The sequence below is a fragment of the Oenanthe melanoleuca genome, chromosome 5 (genome assembly GCF_029582105.1).
Source record: "Oenanthe melanoleuca isolate GR-GAL-2019-014 chromosome 5, OMel1.0, whole genome shotgun sequence".
NCBI classification, from domain to species: Eukaryota; Metazoa; Chordata; class Aves; order Passeriformes; family Muscicapidae; genus Oenanthe; species Oenanthe melanoleuca.
In genome coordinates, this window is record NC_079339.1 from 28,221,528 (window position 1) to 28,241,211 (window position 19,684).

The 19,684-nt window shown below is 43.4% G+C and overlaps 1 protein-coding gene across 4 annotated transcripts in view; it reads right to left on the reverse strand.

The window, feature by feature from the left end:
- Positions 1 to 19,234, reverse strand: part of SMOC1 (SPARC related modular calcium binding 1) — a 126,612-nt gene extending 107,378 nt beyond the window's left edge. For 2 of the 4 annotated variants that reach the window (XM_056493698.1, XM_056493697.1), the window contains exon 1: positions 18,999 to 19,234. In XM_056493698.1, coding sequence (XP_056349673.1) covers positions 18,999 to 19,103 — 105 coding nt within the window. In that variant the 5' untranslated portion in view covers positions 19,104 to 19,234. The remainder of the gene's footprint in view (positions 1 to 18,998) is intronic. The other 2 variants (XM_056493696.1, XM_056493694.1) reach the window with 1 other exon arrangement.
- Between the last annotated feature and the right edge of the window lie 450 nt (positions 19,235 to 19,684).

Sequence of the window (19,684 nt, forward strand, 5' to 3'; positions counted from 1 at the left end):
AGAACAGAGATCCTCCTATCCAAAAGCACACTCAGATGGGACTTGAGTGTCTTCAAAAGCCAGATGCATAACCCAATCTTTGTTCATTCAGTACTATCATCCAGCTACAACTCCCACTTGCCTTTTTTAGTTGCTTCCAAAGGTAACTGATCAATTTCCAGTTCAAAGCACTCTATAGCTAAGCATGCAAGAAGGCCATCTCTAAGATACCTTATCAGTATGCTGCACACCAATACCTACACCTCTAAATGGCATCAATGGTCAGTTAATTATATTATTGGTCAGGCAGACTATTCAAGTGGAATTAAAGCATCTAATTAACTTTCAGCAACAGCATACTGAATGAAAGTTGAACTAATACATCATTACTAGAAGCCACAGAAAATTTAAAGATTAGATTTAAAGGAAGAGTCTTGCAAGCAGTTTTGATCTTGGAAAGCAAAGGCATATACTAGTTTTCCTTCTTGGTAGTAAGCAAGTACAGACAGCCAATTATGCAACCAAACACCTTTTAACCTTCTATAGCCACACAAACACTGAACATCCTAAGTTTTCTTCTTCAAAGAACAATAAAGTGTTAGAGAGCACACAGGCTACAGCATTCAAAGCTAAGCAGCTCCTTTAGGAGATCAGCCTAAAGGTTAGAGAGCACACCTGTAGCTAACTTGCACATACAGAGCTCCAGCTGCTCCAAGATCCCAAGCCTGTACAGTTATAGCACTGTAAATAAAATGATGTGCACTTTATCTACATAGTTTGAGGTAAAACAGGTTTTACCACACTGCTGATGCAGTTCTGCACTGTGTGATTCTGAAATTTTTGTCTTGGCTAGCTTTCCATTTTACCATCAAAGTATCTGATTCTTTGCTCAACCCTCCAGGCTCTTAGAGAAGAGAATGCTGCCACTCTTCCACAGTGGGCCCCTCTCAGAAAAGGTTTATCCACAGACTAAACAGGTGTGAGTACCCCCAGATCTTGCTTCTGGATGGCATCCCATAATATTTAATAATTCAGCTTGGGAAGTGTTTCCCGTTGTTCCTCCCCACATCTCTCCCACATCACTAGAGCACAGCTGTGTGCCCAGCACTCCCCCTCCAGCCCCCTGTCCTGCTGATCAGCACACCCAGCCTGGTGCTGGGGGTCACAGGCAGCCACTCCCTGCACAGCCAGGGCCACCAGAGGGCAGGGGACACACCTGGCCCCCTGCTTCACAGGGAACTCAGACTGCCCCATCTGCTCCCCCTACACGAAGGGGATCCCTCTCCACAGCATCACTGGATGCTCGTGCCTAGAACCACGTGAAAAACATCCTATGGTTATCATAACTGCCTCCATGCAAGACTTCAGCCTTTAGCTTACATCAGCCAACTCCCCTAACCAAGCCAGAAATCACAACAATCCATATATTCCTACCGACACACTGCTGCCTACGTTGGTCAAGTTTTTGCCATCTCAAGTTGTTCGGTAATTTAGACAGCAGAAAGGATTTCTGAGCATTCTCTGCCTCATATGCAGACAGCAATAGCCTCTTCTTTCCTTCCAGACTAAATTCAACATCACTACAAATTCCAGATCTACTTCCCCTCATTTCCATCAAGGGCCTTGTTCACACTTGCAAACAATATTTTAACATACTGTTTATAGACACCCACGATAGATTTCCACTTTTCCATGCTGCAAACCTAAACAAGAAGAACTGAAGGCAACTGATGATCCTGCATTCACATTTAACAAGCAACAGATGAACAGAGAAGCCCTGCACTCACCAGAATTATCTCTCTGTTCTATTTTGAGGAAGTACTTAGTTATTTGACAATGGAAAATAAAAAGCAGCTCTCAAGAGCTTTGCACAGGTTGGCCATAGGACTTAATAGCAGAGAGAATGTAGATGTTAACAGCCTAAATTAATAGCATGACCCAGCTAGGCTAGATCTAGTTCATCACACCCAAGGGCTTGGTTTCCTTTCCCTATTCAGACAAAGACTTGTCAGGGTACATATGGGGCTAAAGCCATTCACCAACAGCTCTTGAAAATTCAGTTCCTCGTGCAATGTGGATAATTCTTCCATGTTCTGAGGAGCCACACCATCCCCTCAAGTGCTGCTCCACACTCCATTTGAAACCAGGGCAGCACACAGCAGTGTCATAACCAGTGTGATACAATCCCACTGTGCAGTTCACTAAATGGAAGTGCAACATGACCAGGCAATACCAATACCCTTATCAGATCACAGATATGTCTTCGACAGTTGCTGGCAAAGGTGGGCATCCTTTCAGAGTTCAAAAGTACATGTAAATAATCTGGATCTACCCACCAACCTCTGTACCAGGTTTGCAGGGGAAGCATCCCAAAAAGTGGCAGGATAAAACTAATTATAGTGGCAAGTTCGGGACATACCAGTCACCCCAGATGTCTGCTGGAGAGATGGACAGCTTTCTTTTAGAAGATAAACTCTTGTAGATAGCCCTGTGTGCAATTAGACCTACACTAGGTGCAGTGCAGATAGGAAGTTTCACCAGCACAGGACACCAGCACAGTGTGCCTGTGTGCAAGTACAGTCTTCAACCTAAGTCAGCCAAGACACCCTTAACTAGTCTCACATTGAGCTGGTCATCATTGCACATTAGCAAAGAAATCTGCTCTTGCTTTGAGACATAGACCCTATTCATGGGGAAGTGGGGAAAAAAAATCCTCTTATTCAGCAAGTTCCACATAGAGCCTTAGCCTACTCCAAAAGGCTAAAGAAATAGTTTGTCTTACACTTCCTTGGAAATAAAATTACTTCTCACGCATGTAACACTTGGCTGGAACATCGTAACAGAACACTGCAACTTAACACAAATCTGGGTGGACTAGAGGTCTGTTGTGATTTTAGTAGACATTAACATTTGTTCCTGTTCTCAGATATCAACTCATGGTGACTACACACAAGTTCTTCTTTCTCTATGGAGCCAGCATGAAGAACTTTGTATTACAAACAGAAAAAAAAAAAAAAAAATTGGAACTCATTACTCTGAACAGAGGGTAAGAAGCATAGCTGTATCAGTTATAGCTCCTAAGAGTACAGGAAAGGAAAGCAGTGTTTTATCTTTAACTTGCAGTGGAACCTCAGAGTTGTAAATTCTTTTTTCACAGGAGTTATATAATAGGGCAGCAATAAAGTTCATAACTAGCACTTCCAGACTTCAGCTGGTGCACTTAAACTGCTCCCAAGTCACACCATCACCTCTTGCTTAGAGCCAAACACCAGGTACTATCATTGCACCAACACCTCTAGTCCAGTGACATACAAGCATATGGATGGTGGGATGAATTAATAAACTAGTCTTTGAGAACAAAGAAGAAGCTGGGTTTCTGAAACAGGAGAAATGCACCTCTGTCACTAAGTTGAGCGTCTGGTCTCCCGAAGATAACAGCTGTAAGCAGCAATGCATTTTTTTTAATTACTGTGCTCTTAGAAGACATTTCAAAAGTTAACTTCACTTAATTCACTAGTATGTGGCACAGAAGGAACACCTGAAACACTTTCAAGGGTTGTAAACTTCCTGATAACTAGAGGTGCTAAGCCAGTAGAAACAAAGAGCCCATTTTCAGCATGGTCCATCCCTACAGCCAGCACAGGCTGGCTGTCAGAAACTGCAGTATCGTGATGAGAGCTCTACACTCTAAAAGGTGCTCCACTTCCACAATATGTCAGCACTTCAATCAGAAGATTAGAGCTGTCTAGATCACCTTCAGTAGCTGTCCTCTGTCTGGACGTGACCACCAAGACAAGTGACTAAATCCAACTCCAGCCACACAACTCGTAGACAAAATTGGTCAGTCCAGCCACAGCAGTTGTCTGGCTGTAACTCACAGCAGGCCAAAGCAACATATTCAACACACAGCCAGGGATCAGAAAACATGCCTGGGCATGAGCTTGGAAACACATACCACAGAATGCATGCAGCATAAATTATTGTTTATGGGCAGAAAAACAACCTGGAAACAGGAGGCTGTTACAGCTTGAGAGTATCCAGCTAGTTGCTTGTTGCACTTAAATGCCAACAATCTTAACTCAAGGAGTGGCACTCCTGTAGCTAGAATAATTTTTTTTTTAATTACTACATTTTACCTAAAGTTTGTACTTCCCACTATATCCTACCAAAAGGACACACTCAATGCAAGTAAAGTAATAGAGTTTCATTAGTGCTTTAAAGTGAAAGCTCAGCAACTGTTTGTGAAATACTACAGTGGCTTAGTCTTCATGGGGCTTTGAGAAACTATTTGTAAAGTCTTAAACCCTCAGATTCAAATGTTAAAAGTTGTCCGATTCTGAAAGCTTAAAAATATTTATTGCTATCCTGTTTGGAGATTGTTGATGACTATAATTACTAGCTTCTATAAGTTTCCCAGGTCAAAGTTTGTCAGGAGATGCAGTATTTGGCAGTCCTTTTTCAGAATTATTCAGTACCATGATCAGCTATAGCACTTACCATTAACTGTATGGTCTCTTCCCCTTCCAAAGGGGGAAGATGAAAACCCAGTCCCTACATTTGGATGTGACAGTCCTGCCATATCAAAATTTTCACAGGCTCTTCATGGAGCCAGAAATTAATAGCAGTAAGTGCCTGAATTCATGTGGGATTTAGCACTGAGCTCACTACCAGAGAACCTGCATATATGCCATGATCTGAAACACCTGTAGTGTGTAGAATCTAGAACCCCAAAGAACTTCAAGGCAACTAGCCTTCCCCCTTCCTTACTATGAAAGTCACCCCTCACAAGTCACACACGTGCCTGCAAAGCAGCTGTTTGCAAATTGTACAGAACTGCAGTGCTCTGGAGGTAAAGGCACTCACATGGAAAAAACAGAGTAACACAATCAACCTGAAATCTACATTCATATGGGAATAGAACTTTAAAGTACTCTGTCAATTTGAGGCTACATCTTAAAAAATTAAGAGCACAGAATAGAACTCAGGCTAGACTACATCTTCTCTGATACTGCTTAGTTGGACTGTCACCTTTCACAGCAAAACTACATGGAGCCTCTCCTAGACATCCACACTGCCTTGACAAGGATTGAAACAGGTGACTTCAAGGCACAAGTTTGACTGATGGGTGAACTCCATGCTGGTGGTACCTTCAGAAGCATGGCAAAACCACTGCTAACTCTGGCAGCTTTACAATCCAAGGCAATGTTTCAGAAGCAGCAATGCTGACTCACAGTGGAATCTTGTCTGACCATCTGTACTGAGTGTACATGGTAATGTTTTGGTAGAAGCTGCAGAGATGGTCTCAGTGAGAAGTCAGGGGTTGCCCTGTGCTGGGCACAGCTGGCTCCATACCACACCCCCTGCAGGGCAAAGACCAGCCCACCAGCCAGGCTCAGAGTGCCTCTGAAAGCAAACTTAAAGGGCAAAATGTCACATGGCATGGGCAGCAGGGTGGGAAGTGAGAAGCACAATCAACATCAGTGAAGGAGGTGCTCTAGATACCAAAGCAGAGGTTCCTCTACAGCCCACAGAAAAAAACACACAGGAGTAGGTATTGCCCTGCAGCCCCTGGAAAGGATGCCATGGCAGCACAGGTCAGCATTTTAGGAAGGAAGCTGCAGCCCATGGAGAGGGCATGAGGCAGCAGATTTTTTCTGGAAGACTGAAGTCTAAGAAAAACACATGCTGAAGCATAGGAAGTAGTGAGGAGGGGTCTGGCAGCTGGGCAAGGTTAACCAACCACACAAGCAAGGATAAAAACAGAAACATTTCCAGTTTGTAGATTCTAGGCACAAATGTCACATCCCAGTCAAGAACAGCCCATGTTGTTTGGTCCTGTGGATAACTTGGTGCTTGCTCATCATTAGAAGTACTGTAACATCAGTGAGGCTTAAGAAACACAGGGTCTGAAATCCAGAAAGGCAGCTTTCCCTGGCATAAGCAAATAAACCAGTAAATTAATCTAACAAGGGAAGGAATGGGGAATTAAGTGAATACAAGTGATATTTACAGTTCTGTTAATTTTGTTACTGTCTGACACCAACTCAGAGATTTTGAGCTATCTTTTCTTTCCAGAACTGTTGACCTGTTCTAGCCCAAGAGCTTGTTGCAATAACCAAAGTGGATTACAACCTTCAACTGAGACAGACACTTGCCAGATATTCATTCAGCCCTTCACAATCGTCTCTTTGCAGCATTTGTTGAATCAGTGCCCTTTGAGCTTTAAAGTGGGATGACTTTATAATCTTACTCAATTTTCACAAAAACTTCCCCAAACAGATATGACATTTGAAGGGAAGCCACCTACAAAGTCAAGCTCACTGTCTGAAAGCAGTAGGTCCAACTAAAACTGTCCAAGCCAAGCAGACTCTGCATACAGCACTAGATATAACATAGATGTTGCCCTATAATACATCCAGAAAGATTTCTCAAGAGTCAGCTGTACATTCTAATAATCCCCAACTGAGAACAAGATGTCACATCAACTTCCTCCCCAAATAATACCTAAGATAGAGGCATGTTGCTCCCTAAAGTAAGGTGAAACTTCCTGGTGTTTTTCCTTCATTTCAGGGATGTAAAGCTCTAAGCCAAGTGCTCAAGATGAATAAGAAGCCAGAGCAGCAGTTTGATATGAGTTTCAGTTAGAGTTGATACTGCAGCAGCTGCTTCATCAGAAAAAAACAAGGTAGGAGCTGGGGAAAGTAAAAGAAAGTACTCCTAGCTCTTTGGGTAAGAAACACTTCCTCAAACTCTCTACCTTGCCTATATTAAGAGGTTTCCTCTATTCAAATCCATCAAATCCTGACTGCAATTTAGTACAGGTCATCAACTAAACCAGCTTCATCAGTTTCAGCATTTATAAGTAGTGTCTTCACTTAGTATCTTGTTGAATCCAGCTGTGACTACATTCAGATGTTTTGTGTAAACAATACCTAGCACTGGTGTCAATCACCTCACAATAAAACAGATGCCAAAAGAGTCTTGTATTTTTACATCAACATCTGCTAGTGAAAAAAAAGCCACTTGCAAGTCCCACTAAAGCAATCTTAGATAAGTACAGTTCTACCCATCTGAACACTGGCATGAGATTTAACAAGATTATCTCTTCTCATTTGATCCTAATTGGTTGCCTTAGGAAATGCATGGATATGTGTGAACATCAGTCTACCATACACTGAAGAACTGACATGCTTGGCTTAGGCTGCTTGTGGTAATCCCTAGGTTTGCTTTCTAATAAATACTAACCAGAGACAAGCCAAAGATAACACCCTATTTTGTCCTCTTAATCTGAGGTGACTTCATCATGTCTATAATCAGCCTTCTGGCACTTCCTGAATACAAGTGCTTATATTCTTCACAGTTTCATGCAAGGTAAAGACAGGGAAAGAACTGAAAGTCATTTTTAGCTTTTGCTCTGACATGCAACACTTAATCATTGCCCTGAAAGTTGGTTATACCTTTACAAGTGAGTTTATCAATGCTGAACAAACTGAAGGAAAACATGTCAAGTGGAATATATATATAGTTTAACTTGATTTACTTGCACCAGTGATTCCAAAGAAAAGTATGAATTCCTGAAATTGGACACACCTTTACCAGAAGGAAGGCTTGAGGCAGAGTTCAGCACAAACTACCAAGTTCAGAATTGTTCTCCCGTTGTCCTGCCTGAACAGAGACACCCAGAAAGTATGTATCTTAGAGGGATTGAAGTAGATTTGACAGGAGTCTAGACAAAGGAAAAGCTAGTCAGAAGCTATTCTGTAGGTGACACTATTAATGGGCAGGCTACCTTGGAAGTAGTTATACTAGAGGCTTTCCAGTTAAGGTCAGATGTGAAAATTTCCTTAACAAAAGCAATAAAGAGCTAAAAGTTGCATGGGATACCTGAGAAAGTTTGAAGTTTAACAGGAAGAACAGTTACTATGCTAAAATACCTAGCTTTTTTAAACATGGGGGGGAAAAAAGAGCTATGCCTCTGTAGCTCACTGATCTTTGCTACAGAGAAAATCTTGCCTAGAGCTGAAGTTAAACTTTTTATTTGGGACTGCCATTCAGATAAGAGCCCACTGTTTCTTGATTTTTTTTTTTTTATCAAACCTTTCTCTTCATACTGCATGAGGTTCTACTACTGAACTCTTCCCAGTTTTGGGACTTCAGCAGGGGCCAGGGAAAAATTCCCTTGATTATGTGAAGCAACTGTGGAAACATTTCTTGGTTTTGTTTGCCAACAAAACTAGAAGCAAAACTTAAAGACTTTTAGGTAAATTCTGAGAGTTCAAACAGGAAACTTAAAGACTTAGTTTGCTTATGACACCAGCTATTCAAGCTAAATCCAATTCTCAAATTGTGGTTCAAAATGTACATGTCATACAAGTGGGCCAAATCCAGTTGTAGAAATATTGAGGGACACATTTTAGGAATGCTTGAATTTATTCAAGTGTGGTAAATTTTCCCCCCACTAAGTTCCAGTTTCAGCACTGTATTTTTCTTAAGTTAATTATACAGGCAAAACTTGATTTGGAAGTTGGGACTGACTTCTTTTTTCCCAATTACTTTCATGCAAGAACCACATACACATGAACCAGGACAGCTTCATCCTCCTAGGGTAAAAGCTGACAGCTACACATCATACCTGTTTACACACCAACAGATTTTACAAAACAGTGCAGATGGGTTAGGATGTTTCATCCCATGGGTGCATTCAAATCCAGATTAGAAATCTGCAAAACACACTGCAGTATGTTAATGAGCAACAGCTAGTTTCTGCTCCAATACTGCTGCCAAAGTGCTTCAGGTGAAGAAGCACTTTCATGGTAAGGAAAAGCTCAACTTCTCTTCACAACCCAGCTAGTTTGGAACTCCTTTAGATATCCATTGTTCACAATAAAAATCCTAAAATTATTATAGTCTCACTGACAACTGAAGACAAAGACAAGAAAAGCCAAAGTTTCACACTGCTGTTTTCCACTCCCTGTCCTATTCACCCTTAAGAGACACCCCATTTTAGTAACAAAATGGCAAATGTTTGCCTTGTCCAGTTATTTAAATCTCTTTTAGCCACCTTAAATTTAATCCTGATTTTTCAGGGTATACATAACTAATAGGTGAGATGGCAAGTTCAGGAGAGTTCCAACAGTTAGATTTTAACAACCCTTCACATTTTAAGAAGGGTAGTAGCTTAGGTTACAGCTCAAATCCAGCAGAACACAGGTTTTTTTCTACTAATACATTTGTTACTTCAGGGGGACTGAGGAGAGGAGAAAACCTGATAGCCTTGGAAAACTTAAGTCTTCAACAGCTACAACTAGAAACATCCAGATTACTTCAGAGCCAACTGGACTACCTCAATGTAAGCATCCTTAATTTAGAAAAATAAAACCACCACCAAGTTGGAGCATAAAGCACTTTCTTAGTTCACCGTGAAGATAACACTCAGCTCCCTGGAAGCTCCTGAAGAAGAACAAAACCAAAAACTTTGGGCTGACATACTTCGCCGTACTTCTAGACAATGGATTTAGCAATCACTAATACACTACCACCAGCAAATTATGTCCATTTTGTAAAAGTCTGTAGAAATTGAAACTACTACTCCTTCTACAGTTCAAGCTTAAACTGGGCAAGTAAAGGGAGTCCAAGAGCAGTAACAGCCACTGAGAGAACATCCTGGCTCTATGAAGCAGAACATCCCCAGCTCTACAGAGCACCCAACAAGATAAAGCCCATAGAAGACAGCTTTGACTTCCAAACCTAGACCTAGAGGTATGATTCCAGCTCATAAAAATACTCTGCACCTCTGCAATAATAAAGAAGGAAAGACAACTCACAGACACCAACAAGGTCAGGGGAATGCTAGTGCAGCAATCCTGATAAAAAAAATCATAGCAAAAGTCTTCAATGTTCACCACCTTAATGGAAAGCATGAGACATGAGAGATAGCACAGCCACCAGCCACCACTGAGATACCTTACCCCACCATGAGGTATTACCTGTCCAGAAAAGGAGTGCCACTTGGCCATCACTCCAGATTTTTACCTACAAAGCTGCAGGATAGCACCTCTAGAATAACCTGAGGCTTGCAGGTACAGCAGCCAGAAGCACCATTCTCTTACAGTCAAAAACTAAACCCCTGGACTTCTACATGTGTGCAGTGCATTTAAAAAAATCCTATCCCATGGCAAGCACTTTCAGAAGTTATGTTAAAGCTCTAGTCAGATTTCTTCAGCTAGCTTAATTTCCAGGAATACTTCAGATGCTGCAGCTAACTGAGGGCAAATAACACCATGAGCAGAAGCACTGACAATCCAGCTGGCTACAGTTTACTACAACAGTAGGAAGATACAGCAGCACTTACACTCAATCCCTTACCTGACAGAACTCCAAAGCCTTGGCTGTAGATACTGGTATTGTTTTTAAATTTAAAAGGTGGATCAAGTTCTTCCAGATTTATATATTTTGAGGTTAAGCTAATCTCTAGAACTGCGGAGCAAAAAAATTATTGAATTAACACCCCTGTTCATTTTACACATACCAGTCTCACAGATTTCTATATTAAAAGTAATTTGCTTCCGCTAAGCCTAGATGCACACACATTAAAATTCACATTTCCCTACAAGTTTGGAGTTGATAATCCTCTAGTGTTCCAGATGCATATACATTTTTAAAAGCTAATTTTGCACACAGCTTATCTACTTTTGCAACACTTGTCTGCTTACTTTTAAGGGCAAAGGAATAAGCCAAATGCAAAACTCCAGGCAGAAGCCAACAACAGTTACCACCATTCTGTATGGTAACTAGACACAAATCAGAAGCAGCTTCTTGGCTCAGGCAGAAACCCCTTTATCTGGCTAGTATCCACAAACTCCAACTCATTTAATATCCTCCACTTGGAAATTACACTCAAGAGCTTCTGGCTTTTTAGTTCTTAACTTGCACCTAGTTCTACCACGTATTTGTTTAAGCCCAAGTGTAGAATGTATATAAATCTGCTTCAAAGAAATGGGATGGGAAGTGGTTTGATGTCCTAGCTAGAGTAGGTCCTTTAATCTTCATGATTCTCAAGGGAGTCTACGCTGCAACAGAAGATTACCATACTACCTGTTTCTGACTAGCATGTATATGGTACACACAGAAGCAAGATCTAGAGATAGTGTACATCTGGACATTAAAGGATACCACTACTTCTGCCAGGTGTTTTCACCTGAGGATGCTTCCTTATCTATTTGATTCCCAGTTCACTCCTCCTCCATAGCATATGTGGTCACACTGCAACCCACAACTTATGCAACCCACAATAGCCATAGAATCTGAGACAGTTACCTTTACATTAAGGTTGTGTTGGATTGTTTTACTTTGTTGGAGCATCAAGCCCTAAAGTACTAGAATTACAACTGAAGGATCATATGATCTTATATTTTGGGTTGACTGTATAACTAAAGAAAAAGTTGTTAATCAACTGTTCTGGACACCGTGAAATTAAAGAACAAGCCTATTCCATGTATCACAAGCCTACATACAGCAGCTAAGTTAGTGGACTTTGCTCATCAGAAGGCAGAATATGGCTTCCCTGTGCAATCCAAGTGATAATTCTCAGTCATGGAACAGGGAAGAGAACATGGATGGACAACATTTTCCACATTCCTTCTAGCCTGTGACCCAAGTAATGGTAACAGAGGACTGGTGGCCAAGAGAAACTCTGAAACAGAATCTGCCCACTAAGTGTTTGGAACTTCTCCTTATTTGAGGATCAGCACTTCCCTCTGGATATGATTCCAACTATCATTAACTGGACCAGAGGCCAAGAAAAATTTTAGAAAAACAAGTTATTTAATCTGTCCTACTTCCCCATCTTTCCTATCCCTACACACCTTCCCTTCCACTTACTATGATTGTATCTGTCAGAGGCTCTCCCATGAGAAAGCCCTCACTTTTATCACCCCCTTAACCCCAGCTCTAATCAACATCTCAGTGGCACAGAAAGAGCACACTTCTTCCACTCTGAATAGGGTAAAATTACATTTGTCATGAGACTCAGAATAGAGAAAAATTATATTAGGCCAATGCTCTTACAGCAGTGAATCAAATTTAACTTCAGACTGCCATGTAACCTACAGAGCCAATCGCAACAGATTCATAGAACAGAACCTCAATAGTCTATGCCTTGCACAGGAGGAATGTTGCACACAGACTGCTTCCTTCTCCTTAGTCAATTCAAGTCAAAGTGTATAGGGCAAGGCAACCCAGTTTACAGAAGCCTGGCACATGTTCTGGGTCTATAGTCAAGCAGTGAGCAGCATGGTCCTCTGTGGCAGCTACTCAGGTACGATGCCCTGCTCACATTCATTCATTTACTTCATCCAGAGGCAGCACAACTCCAGCTCCAGCCCAGGAGGGGAGCCTAGGTGCCCATGGCAGAGCGAGTTATCTGCCTACACACACCAGTTTCTGTATGACTTCCTCCACCTGCATGAAGAGTCTGCCAGCAGCACCGGTGGGTTGCTTGTCTAGGCTTTGCTGCCAGACTCTACTTGCCAAAACCCTGAGCCAACCTTTAATGATGCAGCCTCTGTTGCTATAGTAACTAGTGTTATTTTCCTATCTCTAGGCGAAGGCCTTGAGGGGAAGTACTTAAGTTTGTTCTCATTTCACACCTACCACTCACTTGCCCACTGCATAGCTACGTGCCACTCCAAATGAAAACCTCTGTCAGTGGACCCTCAAAAGCAGCTGGCCCAGCCACAAGCCAGTGGGAGGCAAAAATGCACAAACCCAACCTGCAGGCATATCCTTCTGAGCAGGCTACAGCTGGGAGACCACCAGCAAAGAGTTTGACAGTCCAGGCAGCTGGAGGCTTAAGGGCCTTCCAGGCCACTGCTCTAAGGACAGATGGACAACAGAAACATCTGACAATTACAGAGTGGGCCAGGTTGGGAGGGACCACCGTGGTCACCTGGTCCCACCTCCCTGCTCAAGCAGGGTCATCTTAGAGCACATGGCACAGGACTGCATCCAGCTAGTTCCTGAGTATCTCCAGTGAGGTAGACAGAACAGCCTTCCACCAAGGATGTTACTCCAGGCTGCTGCTGACGCCCTGGCATCATGCAGTCAGGCTCAGGCCAGACTTGGAGCACCCTGAAAGTGTCACACAGGCTAGAGTGAATCCCTTCATAAACCAAAGCCAGTCTGCTCCATCGTCACACATGACACTGCAGGGGCTGTACTTTCAGCAGGAAGCCCTTTGACTCAGGTAGCAAAGACTTCCCTTGGAGCAGTTCTTGTAGAAAACCATAACAACCATATTTGTCACCTTGAGGTTTTAAGAAATAGCACTGGTCAGAGTGCAGGCCCACTATATGAGGGAATGTTTTCCTCAGCAAACAAGCAGATGACTCTTCTAAAACCCATGAATATTGTTAACATTATCTGTAATGTTACTGCAGCATCCCACAGGAGCCTAAGTTGCATACCTACTTTAATAAAGAGAAAAAACATCCAGGATAGGAGGCATGAGGTTGGTTTCAAGGTAAGGCCTTATCTTGGGGAAGCTTCTTTCAGGCTGAAGAGCTGCTGATAGCCTGCATGAGGTCATATACAAAGAACTCTTTTGTATGGTGGGTGGGTTTCACTGTCCTGAATAAAACTTTACACCCTGGTGTGACTAGCTATGCTTTCCTGTTGTTACTCTCTTAAAGCTACAATGCCTCCTCCCCACAACACAAAAAAAAAGAAAGAAAAAAAAAAAAAAGCACAGAGTTGCATTCTCAGTCAGGGTTTTGGTGCCAGAATACTCCTTCCTCATACCTCCAAGCAGTAAAGTCATCACACACAGAAAGCTTCACATGGTTCACATCTAAGCTGCTGAACACAACTTGTAACTGCTCATGTGAGCCAGTCAAAAGATGCAGCGAGTTCCATACCACTCCCATCACATCCTGGTAGTTTCTCTGCATAAGCAAACATCTGACAGTGACCTCCCACTTTATCCAGAAAGCTCCAGCATGGAATGGATTCACCCACAGCAATGGCTGCCCTCCCTGTTAGAGCAAGAATTTCACAAACAAGAGCTTCTCACAAATGAGCATAGGAAGCTTAGAGTCCTGCCAATGCAATAACAGTACTTACACTTGTGAGCTTCACAGGTCGTGTCACAAAAGCTGCTACTCTTCCAGAGTGTCCCTTGAGGACCAAAGCAGTTAACTACTCCCACTGCACACCAAGCTCAGCTCAAGGTCTGCTGTGCCACAAAGGCCCTGGATGGTGCATCAGCACCAGAGACCTCGTGCCAGCTGCCAGGGCACTCTGACAGGAAGCCACCACGCTGTCACACAGGATGCTAAAGTACAACAGTCAGCACAGAAGCCTTCAGGGATCAGCTTTAGTTCCACCTGTGTTGCTTCCACGTTTAGCTTTTAATGTTAGCATGAAGTTTATTGTGTAACACTTAACTGCGCTGTCAGATGTGCCAGCACCAGAAGAACTGGGATTCACCAGCCAAGGAAGAGACAAATGGGGTTTTGTTTGTTTGGGGTTTTTTTGACATAGTAATGTCGCAATTAGTTTGAGATGGCAGGATAAGAACATCTAAGATATTTAAATAGCAGTATTAATATTTCAGAGCTACTACACTACTGAAATGAGTTTACAGTCATCTTACCAATTGCTTCAGGCCATCTGGAAATGAAAGAAGCCAAGAGAGCATCTGCTCTGCACTGTGAAGATTTCCTTAGCACACTAGAGCTAGAAACTAGAAAACTAGTCCAAGAGGTTATCATTGTAGGTGTTCCACCAGCTACAGAGCTTGCTGCCACCACCAGCAAAAATGCATAAGCAATTTCTTTTTCTGTACCTAATCTTTTGCTGGCCAGAAATCTTTCATTGACAGCACAGCTCATTAACATGAGTGGAAATATTCTTGTAGCCAACTTTGAAACTCAGGCAGTTAAAACACCAGCTCTAAGACTACACAAAGCAAGTAAAATCCTACAACATTCTTCTATTTAGAACAGGTCCTGCTGTTCCAATAAGAACATAATGTTTTAATACTTCCCTACACAAGAATTAATGCTGTTCTTCAACACAGTTACATACTGTTTAAAAAACACAAGTCAGAACAGTTTCTTTACTAAACATAAATGAATTCAGCTAACATTAAAGGTCTAAATAGGAGCAAGGAGAAGGAGAAATAAGAAATATAGCTCCATATATAATTAGTTTCCACTTGAGTAAAAAACATCCCTCACCCAACCAAAAGAAGGTATCTGTTTGCCATAGAGTAACAAATCTGTCCTGTTTCTTTTCTAAAGACTTGCTTTTAAATGAATCTCTCCAATGGTAAAGAAATTTAAAAGCATTAAAGTGCTTCAGTTGCTAGTTACTAGCTTAGACTTTGCAATGCAGCATGGTGATTAAGCTCAAACAAGAAACAAAATTCAGCCATTGAAAACCTATCCTAATGTTCATTCTTCTGTTCTAGGCCTCCCATGTGTGAAGCCCTCTACCTTATATTCTTATTACACATGCTTTTGTAATTTCTTCCCACCATAGAGAACACAGGCTCCCTAATATTGGTATGCATAAAGACACCTGTTTTTTGGAACCCTCCCTGTGGGGTTGCAGTGAACATGGAGCAGAATACACTCCATGTGCCACATAAGCTGCAATGCTGCTTCCTCCTCTCAGAGGAGAGAACAAAGCTGCAGGAGCCTTTTCACCACTTTTTACCGAGATTCCTATTTGGTCTTCTAGCTAGTAGCCAATTGCAGCAGGAAATTCCCAGTGCTCTGTGGCACTCCAATTTATTCACTGGAATCTGTTGGTAGCTTCACAATTTTACTATTTACTACTTTCCTTTGCAACAGCACTGAACTGTAAGATCCTCCCCCATCTCCAACCAGCATGCCTTTCAAGGGAGAATATGACACATTTCCATGCATAAAACTAGGAAGAGCATTATAGTGACTACCCTGTCCTCCCCTCCTATTGTATTTTAGTCCTCTGAAGTCAATGGAGAGATACAGGTCCCCAGTCTTCCAGAACTCCAAGACCATTCATAGGACAGCTTTTGACTGATCTCTCAACACAGATCTCTCCCTGAACAAGAAAAAACAAAGGCCACATTTAATTGTCCAGATGAGGAAAACAAAGATTAGTGGCACAATCTATTTAATCTTCTATAAAAGAATACTGCTTAAATGCACCACACAGTAGGAGATGCAAGAGCCAGCCTGGTCAAGCTCCCCATCTCTCACTTTGGGTTCAAGAAAGAGGGAAACAGCAAGACTTGGCTTGTCACACACCCCACATCTCATGCCAGCAGAGAGAAAGAGGCACACAGGAAGATAATAGGAATAGAAAACAAAGCCTGATTATCTTTTTCCTGAAGTTAGCATCCTTCAAACAGACATTTTTCTGTATAATCCCACAATGTTCTCCTAAGCTACAAAAGCAGAAGTGACCAGGTGACTGTGTAACACAGCAGCTTTCTTAGAGTCTGTCAAGTGAGGAAACAAGTCACACTGCAGCCTTAGGCTTCCAAGTTATTTCTAGGACAAGATATTGGACTTCCTATGGGGCTTCATTTGGGACAGTTGTTATTAACTGTCATTGGGCAGCAGCATATATGCAAGAGCCAGATGTTTCCTACAAGTCACTGACACCAAGCCTAAGGAATTCATATCACTGCTCATAGTTTCACTATAACAAGAAACAGCAAGCTTCATACATCTTTTGAGAGCCAGAAGTTCCTCAACAGACCTGTAGGTACTAGCTGCACTTTTAATTTACCTTGGTATTCAAGTAATTATCCTGAACTCACTTAATCTGAAAGCTCCATCCCTAATTGGCACAAGGGATGTAGATACACCTATTTCTCTTCAATACACCTAGTTTTTCAACATTTACTGCAAACAGTAGCAAGCCATTCTCTTTGACTTATGTATTTAGTAACAATATTGGCTGCCTATCTTAGAACACTACTGTAGCAATAAAAATTCAAGGAGGAAGATCTAGAACTTGATTCAAGCATTATTGCTGGTCATTTGAATTCACTGAGTAGGGCTAAAAACTGTTGTTCACCCTTAAAAAGAATTTCAGCTTGCAAATATTGTAGTTCAAGTGCTTACCATATAGAAAAGAGTGAGAAAGAACAGGTATCACACTCAGCAATTAAACACCTACAAGATCAGATCCCCAGAACTGCAACACCAACACCTGGCCAGGGAGGTGCTCATTATTTAAGAAATTAATAATAAAGTATTTCTGTCTTTATTGGAATATAAAGTATGCACATTTATACTAGTGACAATTTTACTGACAATGTCTAATTGCTGCAAGAGACGAAGCTCAGGGGCTTATATCAACCAACCTGGTTGCAACCAAGCAAACTAAATTTCTCACCTTCACATGCACTTAATCATGATACTTTGAGGGGCAAAAAGGCAGATTTGATGAGTAAGACATCCTGGAAATATACAGGTTTCCATTTAAGAGCTTGTAAGTTAAAACTTCAAGGCACATCTTCCAACAGAACTAGAGATGTTAGTGCTCACAGCTGATATTCTCCCCAGTCACGAAGGAAGAAATAGCAAAGTCAGTTTACTTACTTCAAGCAAAAAGTAAATCAGTAGTCCTTTGTATTTGGTTTTCCACTCTCCTGAAGTAGCTCCCATTCCAAGACAGCACAGCACAGGGAGCAATTAAACTGCCTTGTAAAGTACAGTATAAAAAATGGCATATATGAAAACTGTTTGGTATACAGGCTCATTGTACAGTCATGCATTACCATGCATTTTTTTTTATTTTGTTGTTTCAACTGCACTTCATTAAAGCAGTTAGATGATGCTGGTGCTGACCCTAGTCATCCAGGCAGACTCTTACTTACCACTTTTAAAGTTCCCTTCTATTTGGAATCACTCTGATTTTGAGGTTTATGTTTGATATCAGGCAATAAAGATATATGCATAAGCCCCCCTGTGCTTCCTGATCCTTTAAAGCAGGTCTCAGTAATTTATGGCACACACCAGTTCTGACTTAGAACTAGTGAGATCAGAACTAACAGCTGCTGTTACACATCTGGCCATAAAAGAGGCTACACAGCACAGCTGAACACAACAACATCAGTGCAGCCAGTAGTACCCTTTCCATAGCTCTGAGAAGCATTTAATAGCCATCATGGTCAAACAACACTTCCATTAGGAAAAAAAAAAAAAAAAAAAAGAACATTTCACTAAAATCCCTTGTTGTTATACTTTGGCCAAGTATGCATTTCAAAGACTCCTGGTCTTGCCTAACTATGGTCTAAATTAATTAGGTACTATACTTCTGGCATTTTAGACAGCTGGGTCAAGAATGCACATGGCCGGCGCATCCAACATGCCTACAGAGAGGTGAGTACTTTCCACTTCCCCAGAGCTGTGCTTTCATTGCAGCAGTGGCTGAAGAACAGCTACTGTTTTGCAGCTTTATAATTGAAAACTCTCACGCTACTCCGTAGTGGTGCTGCAGTGGTAACACTCACTCACTGGGAGAACCATATTTAGAAAAATGTTGGGTTCTCCCCCAGAGCAATGTAGTAGTTTGGTAAGTGAAATGAACAGCCCCAGTAAGAGTCAAACACTGTCAGATTAAAAAAAACAGAGCTAGACTCCTACAGGGAGAAGCCTGGGCTGAAGGCATCTAGCTTTATTGCAAGGATTCATTTAATCCCCGCTCGGGAGCATAAAAAAAAAAGAAAAGTCCTAAAGCTATGTGCTGAGAAGAGGGGCTACATTAAACCCAAGTCGAGCAATATAAAAGCACAGCCTGCCAACCTCCCCCCTCCCGTGTTTTTCTGCAATAAAACCGAGTTAATACCGGCGTACGAAGCTCTCGCACGCAGCCGATACCCGGCTGGCAGCAGGCGAGCGGGGAGGCCCGTGCGGGGTGCGCCGGGAGCGGGGCCGGGGCGCTGCCCGGGCCGGGCTCCACCTGCGGCGCTGACAGCGCCGGCGGGGCTGCAACCTGCCGCGCCGGGCGGCCTCACTTACCCGGGGCCCCGAGGCTCGGTGGCCGCGACCCGGCGGCAGATGCACCAGCAGCAGCGCCAGCAGGAGCGGGCGAGCGCCCGCGCTGCGCCAGGCCCGCGGCATCATCGTCCCTCGGGGCGGCGCGGCTCCGCGGCCACCGGAGGCGGCTGTCCCGGGCGGTGCGGCGGTGCCCGTGCCGCCGCGGCAGGTTCCCCGCCTCGGCCATGGGGATGCCCGTTATAAAGCCGCGGCGGGGCGGGGCGGGCCGGCACTGACCGCGCCGTGCGCCTATCGCCGTGCGGCCTGCTGCCGATGGCGGGGCCGCGCCGCCTCTCGCCCGGCCCCCGGCACCGGGCGGGCGCCGCAGGTTGGCCGCGGGCGGCGGGCGCGGGGCGGGCGGCGTCCCCTGCCCGCGGCACCTGGAGCCCTCGGTGGCACCTGGGGATGCCGGCGGCACCTGGAGCCCTCGGTGGCACCTGGGGATGCCGGCGGCCGGGCAGCCCCGGCAGCCCCGCGGGTACGGGCGGCGCTGCCCGCCCCAAAGCCGTGCAGGGCATACCCGGCCCCAGCCCCGGGCGGGGCAGTGACAGCTGAGCCGTGCAGCGAGCCGGGGTAGCCAGCAAGGAAATTGGGCGGAGGAAATCACCGCATGGTCCACAAGCATTTGGTCCTGCGGTCTGGGGCCAAGGCTGCTGTGGGAGCGAGCT